This window comes from Aphis gossypii, unplaced genomic scaffold (assembly GCF_020184175.1).
Source record: "Aphis gossypii isolate Hap1 unplaced genomic scaffold, ASM2018417v2 Contig00773, whole genome shotgun sequence".
Lineage (NCBI taxonomy): Eukaryota > Metazoa > Arthropoda > Insecta > Hemiptera > Aphididae > Aphis > Aphis gossypii.
Genome location: NW_026083276.1, coordinates 1 through 13,584, shown reverse-complemented (window position 1 = coordinate 13,584; position 13,584 = coordinate 1). Strand labels below are relative to the sequence as shown.

Genomic DNA, 13,584 nt, shown 5'->3' with positions numbered 1-13,584 from the left:
TCAAATCTGTTTTCAGAATTCTTGTAGCTTCATTATATCAATCGGTACATTAGATATAGAACATGTTTAAAATCATATGTTGCACGTGTTACCGCTTTCAATACCCATAACCAAAAATATTTGCATAAAGCTTTAGGCTATATATAGAATATTGGGCACCAAACATTTCGGCCTCGTGATAACAGGAATCATTATTATCATGAAATAAACGATGTCCCCTTATATGTTTATTTATTCGTTTTAATGACCTTATTACCTATAACCTAATTAGTACATTAATAAATAAGGTACTTGTTTATTCTTTAATTACTTAATATAAATCTGATTATTATTAATGTGGTAGTAGTAATTATCTTTCAACAGGAGAATAAATTACCTAATGTTTTATTACAATATTTATGAGACCGATAGAAAAATATTATAATTCATAGAAATTTTTCAAACAAACGAGTGTAATAAAAAAAAATCTCTGTTAGTTCCTCCAAAACTTCTATAGGGTTACAACTTATAAGTAAGTAATTTTTAACTTTTACAATTATTTAACTTATATATTACTATATAACTTTTTTATAAAAAAAACATTTCAGTTTAAAAAATATATATATATTGGCAGTTACAGGGACTGCCGTTAAAAGTGAAAACTTAGAACTTTTAGTTCTGAATTTTAAATTTCATAATTTTTTAATTAAAATATCACCATCAATCTGGTTTTACATCTATTAACACTCCGAGCAATAATTATAATATATATATTATGCATGTTTATTTTTTTTTTTGTTTTTACTTTTTTGTGTTTGTGTACAGCGTAACTTGTTAGATTCTGAACGAAGTGATGAATGTATTGATGTTACAATGATGTCTGTGTTTTTTTACCACTAGATATTCCAAATTTCAAGTTCGTACGTTGAGTGGTTTTTGAGACAATCTTGATGAGGAATTATTTAGAATAGTATATAAATATTAATAATAATAATTGTTTTTTTTTTTACTTAGCCAACTAATTTTATCAACAATGTAAATAATAATAATAATAATGATAATGTTTGTTTTTTTTGTTACTATGTATGGCAACGACTGTTATATAGAAACGGCTGCGTGATTCTGAATTTAATATAAATGTCCACTAAAAAGTTCGCTTTTTTTCATTTATAACTTAATTTCTAAACGTTCGATTTTGATGATTTTTACAAAAGCACGTTATACATAATATTTCTGATGATTTGGAGTTTTTCGTATTTATAAGTTTGAATTCACACGCTGAGGCGCTGTGATTAAATATCGCGCGTGGTCATACGGCGGGAATAATGTTGGTTGCTCGCGGCAACGTTTCAGAAGCTTTGACAAGAAATTCTAAGTAACTTTTATTTTTTATACTTTATCTTAATATTTTAAGAATTGAGTATTATATTTCTCAAAAAATAGTAATTTAGACATTTTTCACAAGTTAGTAGTTTATTAAATCTAAAATTTTGGGTCTATCGATTTTTTTTTTCATGAATAAGTTTGATAAAAAAATTGTTTGTGTTTAGCCACATATTTTTGTTCTACAGTGGTGAACAACTTTTTTTATCCACAATCTACAAACATTTATACTTACGTATTACTCATTGTAAATAACATTTTACAATTAAATAAATCAATATATTTTATTAAAATACTTCAATACTTGTAAAATTATTATAAACGCTTAACAGTATTCAATACAACTTTTGAAATTTAAGAGCATAAACATAATATTAAAAAAATCTGCCAATTTCAAGACAACATACTATTTACAACCGAGAAGAAATCATCAAACGGAAGTACAACGAGACTATGAAAATTGTATAATAAGATTTATTTAAAAGCAAAATATACCAAGTATTAAAATGTGCACTTATCATTTTTGTAAATTGGATTATTGCAATAGTCATGTCACTCAAACACTGTGAAATGAAAAGGAAAAAAAACTGTTTAATGATAAAATATTGGATAGTTTTTAATTACAATTTTTTTGTGGTTTTTTTTTATATAAGTATTTATATATAAAAAGAAAATTTGAACCGTTTTTTAACGCTGTATTTCACTTGATTCAAAGTAACTACTCACAGTTACAAAGAATGTCTACAGAAAATCGGTCATATCTTGTGGCATATCGAGCACTTGAGTGTTGTAATATGATTCAATATCCTTCATAGTTCTTTTGTCGTCATCAGTGATAAAATTAATGGTGGCTCTATAACGACCGGAATACCAACGTTTAACCCTATAAATGTAGTTTTCGCGATTGGAAGGCAAATTATAATTGATAACCGCTGAAACACCACAAAAATTGCTTCGAGCGAAATAATCAGTGGTAATTAGAACACGACTAGCACCAGAATTGAATTGACGCATAATTAGCTTACATCGACGTTGGCTCATTCCTTTATGCATAGCTGAGACAATAAATGTTTTCAAATGCATATTTTCAGCCAACCACTCTACCTTACGATGTGTGTTACAGAAGATCACAACCTGGGTGAAACTAAGAGTGTCAAATAAATCACATAAAGTGTCAAACTTCCATTCTTCTTTGGTAACATTAATGTAAAACTGTTTAATATCTAAATAAATAAAAATTAATTAATTAAGGAAATAGACTTAAAAAACTAAGGGCAATCATACAAACCTTTCAATATCAGTTCTTCGTTTTGAACGAGAATGCGTATTGGTTTTCGCATGAAGTGAGTGCTCACATTCAAAACGTCCTCGCGAATGGTACTAGACAACTTAATGACCTGAATATCTTTTTCGAGGAATTTGAACACCTCTTTAATTTGATATTTCCTTTCGAAACCTTGAGACAACATTTCATTAACTTCGTTCAACACAAATATCTTGATAAATTGAGTTCGTAGTGATTTTCTAGCAATCATGTCATAAACACGGCCAAGAGTTCCTACCACTACATGGGATCCAGTATCCAGCTTACGCATGTCATCACGAATCTTTGTACCGCCAATGCAAGCATGACAATCTACTTTCATGAAATAACCCAAAGCAATAACCATCTAAAAACAATATTATATTGTAAACAGCTCATCTAACCAAACAAATAGGCTTACCTTTTGAATCTGTTTTACCAATTCACGTGTTGGTGCCAAAATAAGTGCTTGGCACTCATTCAAACTTATATCAATTCGTTGGAGAATAGAAATTGAAAAAGTAACTGTCTTTCCAGTACCATATTGGGCCTGAGCAATGACATCATGTCCCTTAATGCACGGCAAAATAGCACGTTGTTGAATAGCTGTTGGCTTTTCATAACCATATGCATAGATACCACGCAACAATTCTTCTTTTAAATTCATCTCATCAAAGTTATCCACCACTTCATTCCAGTCCGACTCAATAGTTCCACTAAAGTCCATGCCGGATGGTCCCGAGTAGTTATTGGTTTCACTAGGAGGTCCATTTTTCGTCTCATTAGAATTCATTATTTTTAAAATATTCTGAAAGCAATGAAATTAAAATTAAAAAAACTACACAAAATATTTTGAAAAAATGCAAAAGATTTAATTCTCACAAATATTTTGTAAATACTAAAAAAAGTATAACTCAAAAATTAATATAGGTAGGCATATAAGTATAACAATTTTTTGTCATTTAATGATAAACTATATCTTAATAAATTACAGAATTAAAAAATACTTATCTAAAATTAATACAGTTAAAATAACAACAATGTAAAATAATTTTATTGTATATAATTTATTAATTGGTTATAAATTATAATATAACAAAAATAATACACTAATGCAATATTAATAAAAATAGTTTGAAGTAACTACAAAACAATAGACGAAAATTAACATACAATACATTTAACAATGAATTATTGTTATACCTGTAATAACAAAACTTTTCAAGGATTCTGACACTATAAGAATATAATTTTAATTAATTTAAACACATACTTTATTAAAATTAAAAATCACCACTCATCATCTAATACGGTTAACTATCCAATTGATAATATTTATTAACAAAAATTTATCGATGTATCTAAATAATAATTTTTAATATTAATTATTTATCATCAAATTTTTAAAATCCAATCAGTTTCATACTTAGCATATTAAGCTAGTATTTTATAAGGTTATTTTAAATTAACATACATAAAAAAATTAATAATATAATCTTCTTAATACAATTTTCTTCTAATATATAAAATTCTCGTGTCACAGTGTTAGTTATCGAACTCCTTCGAAACGACTTGACCGATTTTCATGAAATTTTCTGTGTATATTTGATAGGTCTGAGAATACGTTTAAGGCTAATTCAAAAAGGGGATTGACCACCCCCAGGAGGTGCTCAAACAGGAATTTTGAGATTTACGATAGAAATTTTTGTTTATAAATGGTTGCTATGGGGTTATAAGATTTGAGAATAATATTAATTTATTAGTGGTTGCCATTGGTAATATATAATAAAATAAATATAATTAATGTAATTAATTGAACAAAGAACCATTTACGACCGCATTATGCTCGCAGTTTTAGCAGGACAAGGTGGGTTCTTCTTTTTGGATGCACCAGGTGGAACTGGCAAAACATTTTTTATTTCGATAATTCTCGACAAAATACGATCAAATAATGGCATCGCATTGGCCGTTGCTTCATCGAGCATTGCGGAAACTTTATTGGATGGAGGCAGAACAACAGTACAGCATATTAAATATTTAAGCTGCCACTTAATATTCAAAATAACTCTGACGCAGTGTGTAACATAAAAAAAACAATCGTCCATGGCCACAATGCTGAAACAGTGTAAAATTATCATCTGAGATGAATGTACTATGGCACACAAGCATTCGCTCGAGGCATTGAACAGGACATTGAAAGATATTAAAACAACGACAAGCCATTTGGCGGCACTCTGTTAGTCCTTTCAGGTGATTTCAGACAAACACTTCTCGTCATTCCATGTTCAACATACGCTGATGAGATCAACGCTTGCTTAAAATCATCTTCATGGTGGCGTAATATTGAAAAAGTACAGCTGAAAGTAAATATGCGCGTTAAAATTATCCAAGATCCATCCGCTGAAACATTCTCAAAACAACTCTTAGATATCGGCGATGGAAAAGTTACTATAGATGAAACTGGATGCGTAAAATTACCGACCGATTTCTGCACAATCATTAATTCGAAAGATGCTCTCATTGAACAAATATTTCCCGATGTGCACATACAGTATATAAATCATGAGTGGCTTGCAGAAAAAGAAATTTTATCGCCAAAAAATGTGGACGTTGACGATTTCAATCTGAAGATACAACAGTTTTTGCCAGGAAACTTGGTATCATACAAATCTATTGATATAGTTTGCGATGCAAGCGAAGCTGCAAATTTTCCAACAGAGATTTTGAACTCACTAGATTTGCCTGGCATACCACTGCATAATTTACAATTGAACGTTGGATTTCCGATTATTTTGCTACGTAATTTGAACCCTCTATGACTGTGCAACGGTACGCGATTAGTCATTAAAAAAATAATGAAAAACGTTATTGAAGCCAGCATTTTAAATGGCAAGTTCAGAGGTGAAAATATATTAATACCACGAATCCCTATTATACCTACAGATGTGCCAATTCAATTTAAACGTTATCAATTTCCGATTATATTGGCATTTGCAATGATTATCAATAAGTCCCAAGGCCAAACGATGTCTGTTTGTGGCTTAGATTTGAGCACACCATGTTTTTCACACGGACAATTATACGTGGCATGCTCTCGAGTGGGTAAACATCCAGTTTGTTTGTGTTAGCTAAAGATGGGCTAATAAAAAATATTGTTCACGCTATAGCATTAAGAAATTTATATTGTTTGTTAATGCTATAGCGTGAACAATATTTTTAAATATAATTTTGAGAAATAAATTATAATAAATTAAAAAAATTAATGTTTGGTGTTTTGTTATTTGTTAATTGGCTCCCATGATCTTTGCTTCCATGGCTGAGTTGCACTTACTGCAGTGAGTTACACCAAAAATGAGTTGAACAATCATAATTTTTTTGTGATTTTTTCGGGCCACGAAGTGCACAGGATCAGCTATATTATATATAAATGAATGTTTGTGTGCAGATCTGTGGGAAGAAGAAAGGCTAATTTAAAAAGGGTTAAATTTGGTATTTTTATTCATCGAATTTTACTACGTTAAGGTTAGGTTAAGATTATGTATTAATTGATTATATTAATCCACCGTATTATGTCAAACTTGGTATAACTTTGATTCTTTATTAGAATTAAATCATACACTTGCATACAAACAGCACTAGGTCCGCAATCTACAGCAGGTAGATTGCCTACCTGATAATATACTGTTGCGAATCAGAATTTTTATTCCGGGCAACAGAAAACTTAAGATAAATCTAGAACATCATCTACCGAATATTAAATAACGAATTGAACAAAGTTTGAGTCATATAGAGTTGATATATTTAACGAGCAACGAAGTGCACGGGATCAGCTAGTAGATATATATATATATAATTTACACAGGATCCATACATTGTTATAATATTTGAAGTCCATTGTATTAACAATCAATAGGTATTATAATTAGGTATTCAGTAAAATTATAATAATAAGTAAATGTTGTTTTCTCTAACACAAAGTTAGTAACAGATAATATTAATTAAAATTTCTATAGTAAATTGTTAACAAATTTTAAACTATAAGAAATACTATTACACATACATAACATTAATATTTATAATAAGACTAATATGGTAACATAACGAACATATTTACTTTGAACCAATAATGAATTTGAACCAAAACGAAGAAATGTACCTTAAAAGAACACATTTTGATAATCAAAAAATGTAGAAAATGCGTAAAGTACATGTGATTTGCCAAGAAGAAATCGGAAATCTCCAAAAACTTGTGTAAGCGCATCACTTTAAAATGCTTTTTTATTGCACACTTAATATGTGATGAAAATAAATTTTTTATTTATTTATTTGTATTTTCAGTGAGTTTGTCAGGTTATATTATTATAGCCATTCCGTTTGGAGTTGTCCGTGAGACTCTTATGATTATGCGAGCAGTATATTATCAGGTAGGAAATCCACCTGTTGTAGATTGTGAACTCCGCGAGATGTGTACCTAAGTTTATAATTTCTAACCTATAAGTTTCAAAGTTATATCAATTTTTTTTATTACAGTGGATTAGATGAAATAATGTGCTGTCTCGTGGATTTTTATATGGTTGGTAAAACAATTTGACTTTGTTAACACATTCACCACTTTATTATTATAACTAATGATTATTAAAAACTAATAGTAACCATTTATAAACAAAAATATTGGTTCATCTTAAATCTCAAAATCCTGTTTTAGACTTTTAGCGCCTACAAAAATTAGGGTTTTCTCCAAGCTATTACGACAGAAACCTTCTTCGTGATATACTATTTCGTTTAAAAAAAAATCAAGAAGATCTGATAAGTAGTTTCAGAGTTTACCCTAGAGTATATCTTCAAAAATTTGTATTCGTCAGATCAATTCGATAATAGACTACCAGCCAAATGATATACTTAACCTTGGACTTTAAACGTTGGCATAAAATTACCTTAAACTATTTTAAGACTTTTAAAGTTTTAAATGATGTTATTTGAAAAACATTATTATAACAACGTATGTTACGTTTGAATTCTCTTTTTTAGGATGATCGCCTATAAGGAGAGAATTCAATGGTTCAGTAGGGGCAAAAATGTGTTCTAATTTAATTTTTCCATTTAAACAACACATTCCTTTAGATTCTTCATTCCATTTTGGAGCTAAACAAAATTGACAAACATAATTGCACCTAATGAAACCATAGGATCATTTTTCACATTTTTGTATTCAATAGTAAAACAGTTCAAATGTATAAATCAAAATATTAAAAAGCAATAGGTAGTATATTAAATTGTTTCAATTTAATTATACATTTTTTATTTCTAATTGAAAACCATCCAATATGAAAGATTGAGAGGGTAGGTATTAAAAAAAAAAAAACAACTCTATAATAGTAAAATTTTTTATTCAACATTAAATTTATATTATTTATCAATAAAAAAAATTAATATAATATTACAGTTTACAATACAGTTGTACTTATATAACATTTAATAAATTGTATTTAATTAATAAAAAAATAAAAATAAATAATAATTTTGAGAAATACATAAATACATAATATTTATTTAATTAAATGTGGTACTACAATTATTATTATTATACCTACCTACCTACTAATCAATACCTATTGGCATTGGCTATTTTACATTATGTCTTCACTAATTATTAATTAGTAAATTTATTATAATAATTTCAAATGTGTTAAAATAATAGCCCGTTAAAGTATAGATAGTTAAAACTGTAGGTACTTTATAATATATTATTATGATAATATAATATGTTATGAATTTTATAATTTAAAATATAATGTCAACTGTTAACATGATGTTATACAAGTATTATCATCTAGTTATTATTTATTATTTAATATGTACACTAACAAAAACATGCATATTTTCGATTAAGTGAAAATAACTATATTTGTTTTTGTTTATTAATATTTATGTATCGATATGACGTAAGTACAGTTATAGAGTCGAATAATATTAATAGGTACATTTAAATATAATAGGTACAGTTTATTTAAAATCAACCACGTATTGGATATAATAATCACTTTGAGTCTTTGTTGTACCAGGTATTTTATTGACAACCAACACGCAACCATTGTTAAATGAAGACAGGTTGGAAACAGCGCTCTGGATATTGGAATAAAAGAGAGGATGCTTATTTGTAGCTTCACACCTATATCTATATATTCGATTATATCTTCGATAATCACACGTATATTTTAAAGCTGTTTCTAAGTCATTTTCTTGTACAACATGAAACACAGTCTCCTCCTGTAATACGAAATGTAATATCTAGTGATGTGGTAAACTATCGTCTACGGTCTGCCGTAGGTCGTAGAGCAAAATATAACTTAGTCAACAGTGGCGTATCCAGGGGGGGGGGTTGAGGGAGGTCTCTTTTTACTTACACTAATATTTTAACACATTTTGTGTGTGTAACTCCCATTAAATTAATTACAAAATATCTAATTTGAAAATCATTGCAGGAAATGTTAGTAGAATGAAAACAGATAACATTGCGATAAATATCATCTTCAGTAATAAGCCATATGGATTATAGATGTCATATTGTCTTATATTTTATAATATAGATAATGCATTAAGTTAAAAAAATATTTATTTTTCATAATTGTAATATTATATTGATATTGATAATTATTCGGCGAATATATGATACGAGTATATAAGTATTATTAACTATTAAGTCTATGCTACATAAATATATATATATATTGAACTTCGAAAACCATGTTTAGAAATATTTTTATGCACAATTCAATTTTTTATAGAAATTAGTAATAATTAAATAAGTTTTAATTTTTATTGGATGTGATTATTATCTCGCTTATAAATATTATAGACAACCGAATGTTATTGTTTACCTATGTGTTATGCAGACATGCAGTGTATTTATGCGAGAAATAGAGAAGTAAATGATTGTATGATCAGTAGTATAAATGAGTGCATTGAAAAAATTTCAAATCTATGCAGTATAAAATGCACAATGTTTGCATAAATTCACAGCTCTAGTTATGATGTAGATATTGATGTATTATTGTAATTTGTGAGAATCTACCTATTATTTTTTTTGAAACAAATACCTAACCTAATTTAACCTAACTATGATGTATTCAATATAAAAATTTATACTTTTTTCTTACCTCTAAATTATTGTTTAGCATTTCTTGTCGTAACTTGAATCGACCATACTGAAAAGGATTTTGCACTCTCCTAATACTATTTATGTTTAATAACGTTGAATTAAACATTGTTTTTATACGCTCTGATTCTACACTTTGGTCTTGTACATCAAATAAAACATAACTTTTAGTGTAAGTGCTTACTGGTTCCCAATCACTGGGTACGTTTTCCAACACAAATGATAGCATTGAACTCATGGTTATATACTTAAATGTATCTGAAAATGAATGGTTGATTTATTTAACTGTGTGTTTCTATCCAATTGTGCATCGTACATATTATTTTTGAGGGTTAATGGAACATTAGAACGAGTGTTAATAGTTATTATTTATGACTTATTAGTTTATTGTTCATTTGGACGACAATTCTGAGCAGTATCTATAGTCTATACTACTTTACTTGCCAAATATCATTTTTAATATTTTGATTTATCATTTATACATTTGAATATTGTTTGATTTGATACCATCAGTATTTATAATATTAGTTGCTTTTTTCATGATTTCTCGAAATAGCTATGTATGTTTTTGACGTATTGGTGAACTAAAATAATGACCTAATCTAACCAAAGCATAATCTTTTGTACAATAGTTACGTGTATTTTTATGAACTCATAAAAAATGAAAATGCTAAAAATTAAGACTTCTATAGAAAATTATAAGTTGTTTATCATTAATAACGATATTTTATCCTTTAGTATAATATCGAATGGTGTTTATAGTTTCGTTTTGGTAATAGCTTTAGTTTTTGAAGTATGATATGAATTGATTGTTATGAGGTTATAATATGTTTTTAAACACCTCAGATATATTTAGAATAAACCATATAATAATTCTATATATCTGTATAGGCACACAGTTGTTTGCCATATTATTATCATTGTATTATCATTAATTATGAATAGTAAATGAGTACTATTAATAATAAATAAATATTAAATGGAATTATTCTTTCTGAACTTGACAGAGTTTAAATTAAAGTTACGTTACTTATAAACGTACATTATATTTAAGTCATAAAATGTCAAATGAATTATAGTTAGTTAATAATTAATAAATAAACATGAACTATGCAATAATATAACAACAGTAATAATTAATATTATACATCATAATGCTAATAGGTATAATAATTAAAATTGAACTTTAACAATGTGTGATACTTTTGTTCGCTCTTTCTCCTGTCTGATAAAAATAATCAAACGTCAATACAAGTAGGTATAATATTATTTAATATGCAGATACAAATATTATTACTTATATTAACTATTAAGTAGATAATCAATACATTTATATAAAATATAAATTGATGATGACCAACGAACATCAAACAATACCATTAAACAATTATTTAATTACATTTTTATTCGTTAAACTCAAAATGTAAGTTATAACAATAACATAATAAACATTTTTCTGTTACTTTTAATCGAGATTTTTTCCTGAAATATTGTTTAATAAATAAATTAATAATATTTATTAAGGAATCTAATTTGTACGAAATGTATAAATCAATATTAAAAATAAAACAACCCGAAGCTAGAATATCATCATCTAGTTTTTATAATTAATTGAAATTGGTATTTTATAAATCTCTGATTTATTGTATAATATATGATATTCTTTTGTACCTATTAGATACTTATAATTATACATTTTAGCATTTTTGCACAATATGAAACCGTGAGGGCCATTTGTTATGAATAATTTTATTATGTACATGTTATTTAATTGGTTGTCGTACCTAGTATGAAATTGTTATTAATAAGTGGTTAAATCATTAAAATATTTTAAAATACAAAATACATGACATTATTGAAGCTATATATAATATTTGTTTTATACGCATTTAACACTAATATAGATACAAATTTGTATTGTTTAAATAAATATTAAAAATTATATACATACATTTTCGAGAATCATTTATTTTCTAACCGTATTAAGTGGGACCAACGCATGGGTACGCACTACGTAATATAAAATAAAATTTGCATTTTGTATAAATATTTATAAAATTATACATTTTTAATAAAGGTTTTTGTTGTTAACTTATAATTAACATTCTGTTGTAAAGTTATTATTATTAATTTGGTATTAAAAATGTATTAGGTAACTATATAATATATATTAGTTTTATACTTTTATTGATATATTTTATTTTGTCATGTACCTATCGGTTTTTTTAATTTAATTTCCTACTAAATGTTCAGTTGGAACGCTGTTTTTTTTAAAGTTCTATTTGGGTTCCATTCTTTCAATTTACCAATTTGAGCACTGCGGCGGAGTGAGTTAACCACAGTGAAATTGTTGAATATTTTCATCTATTTAGTATATTATGTTAATACATAATATTAACATGGAAAACAGTTACAGCGTCTTTACACTGTTTATTTTGTTACCAAATGAGAAAATGTATTAGTATCTTAAGTAAACTGTGAAAAAGTTCAGCAAAATAAAATGTGAAAATCATTAAAAAAAATATGAATTAGTTTTCTTACATTCGGATATAGTTAATAGTAATTAACTGAATAAAAAAAAATTATATTAAAAAAAAAAATAAAAAAAAAACAAAATATGAATATGCAAATGTAATTTAAGTAGCTTTAAGTTAACTAAATAATATATTTTAAAATTGGCTCATGCGTGACGTATGTCAATAATGTAATATCAAATTAAAACTAATATATTATTATATTGGATTTACTTTATTTATTGTCATATTGTTATTATTTTGCTGTGGGGTAGTATTTATATTATTATTGTTAAATATTATCATTGATTATAAATATTTATAATCAATGATATTATGATGGTATTAAAAGCTGATTTTATGCTAACATTGAATTCTTATTTGGCTATTTATTAAAACAAAATTATTTTTCAGGTTCAGATTTTTTCTTAATTTATATTTATTATAATGTAATATATAGTGATTAAAATCTTTCTATATTTTTTTATGTAATTGTTTACTTATTAAATAAAAACCATAACTATATAAAATATTAAATTAATTTGTTTATTTAATTTGCATTTCTCCGTATCTGTCGTGATTTTAATGATTATAAGCAACAGCAATGAATAATACATATGTAGTGTATTATTGGATGAATAAAAACAACAAAATATATAGGTACTTACTTAGTCCAATTACTTGATTTAAGACGTGTTTATAATATATATAATATTTCTTACTATAGAAGAGTTACAACAGTATATTATTATTTGAAAATATTTTGAAATTTTAAAGTTTTATTTGAAATGACACTTCGTGTTTGAGCACTGGACATTGACTGATTTACTGAGTACTGATCCATGGATTGTTCTCAGTCCGCGTACCCGTACTTATATACAGTCTGTTTCATAATACATATTATTATAGTAATCACTGATCAGTAATTACTTTAGCAATAACATTAAGAACTATTTTTCTATGTTATCAGTAATTGAATTATACTCCTTCGATAAAAATATTATTGTATTTATTAAATATCCAAGATAATTATTGCCAATCAGTAGCGAAAAACAGGAGGATACGAAAAGATATATCATATGAGTGTCATTAGATCAGTCCGATCTAATGTGTGACTTATATTGACTATATTAACTTACAAATATCATCCCTATATAAGTACTTACTATTTAATTACTTATTCGTCTTATTCAACTATACGGTATCTGTTTTTTTTAAATTTAAATTAATCATTCAGTACTGTGTTTAAT

The 13,584-nt window shown here is 26.6% G+C and overlaps 2 protein-coding genes across 2 annotated transcripts; both read right to left on the bottom strand.

Annotated features, from left to right (window-relative positions):
- Positions 1–1,689: 1,689 nt before the first annotated feature.
- LOC126555274 (eukaryotic initiation factor 4A-like) lies at positions 1,690–3,498 on the bottom strand. The gene is made up of 3 exons (XM_050210220.1): positions 3,087–3,498; positions 2,651–3,032; positions 1,690–2,585 (listed from the first exon to the last, which is right to left on the bottom strand). Exons 1-3 carry the CDS (start codon positions 3,456–3,458, stop codon positions 2,104–2,106), a joined length of 1,236 nt encoding a protein of 411 aa, XP_050066177.1. The 5' UTR covers positions 3,459–3,498; the 3' UTR covers positions 1,690–2,103.
- Positions 3,499–8,368: 4,870 nt separating this feature from the next.
- LOC126555276 (uncharacterized) lies at positions 8,369–13,182 on the bottom strand. The gene is made up of 3 exons (XM_050210222.1): positions 13,003–13,182; positions 9,823–10,079; positions 8,369–8,932 (listed from the first exon to the last, which is right to left on the bottom strand). The coding sequence occupies exons 2-3, from the start codon at positions 10,057–10,059 to the stop codon at positions 8,669–8,671; spliced, it is 501 nt and encodes a 166-aa protein (XP_050066179.1). The 5' UTR covers positions 10,060–10,079; positions 13,003–13,182; the 3' UTR covers positions 8,369–8,668.
- Between the last annotated feature and the right edge of the window lie 402 nt (positions 13,183–13,584).

What these genes read in the sequence shown, in the direction of transcription:
- LOC126555274 (XM_050210220.1), bottom strand. Translation starts at nt 3,458, where the DNA reads ATGAATTCTAATGAGACGAAAAATGGACCTCCTAGTGAAACCAATAAC. An exon ending in TGGTAAAACAGATTCAAAAG is followed by an intron (nt 3,033 to 3,086) that starts GTAAGCCTATTT and finishes TATTGTTTTTAG; the next exon opens with ATGGTTATTGCTTTGGGTTA. An exon ending in CGAAGAACTGATATTGAAAG is followed by an intron (nt 2,586 to 2,650) that starts GTTTGTATGATT and finishes TTATTTATTTAG; the next exon opens with ATATTAAACAGTTTTACATT.
- LOC126555276 (XM_050210222.1), bottom strand. Translation starts at nt 10,059, where the DNA reads ATGAGTTCAATGCTATCATTTGTGTTGGAAAACGTACCCAGTGATTGG. An exon ending in TGCTAAACAATAATTTAGAG is followed by an intron (nt 8,933 to 9,822) that starts GTAAGAAAAAAG and finishes TTCGTATTACAG; the next exon opens with GAGGAGACTGTGTTTCATGT.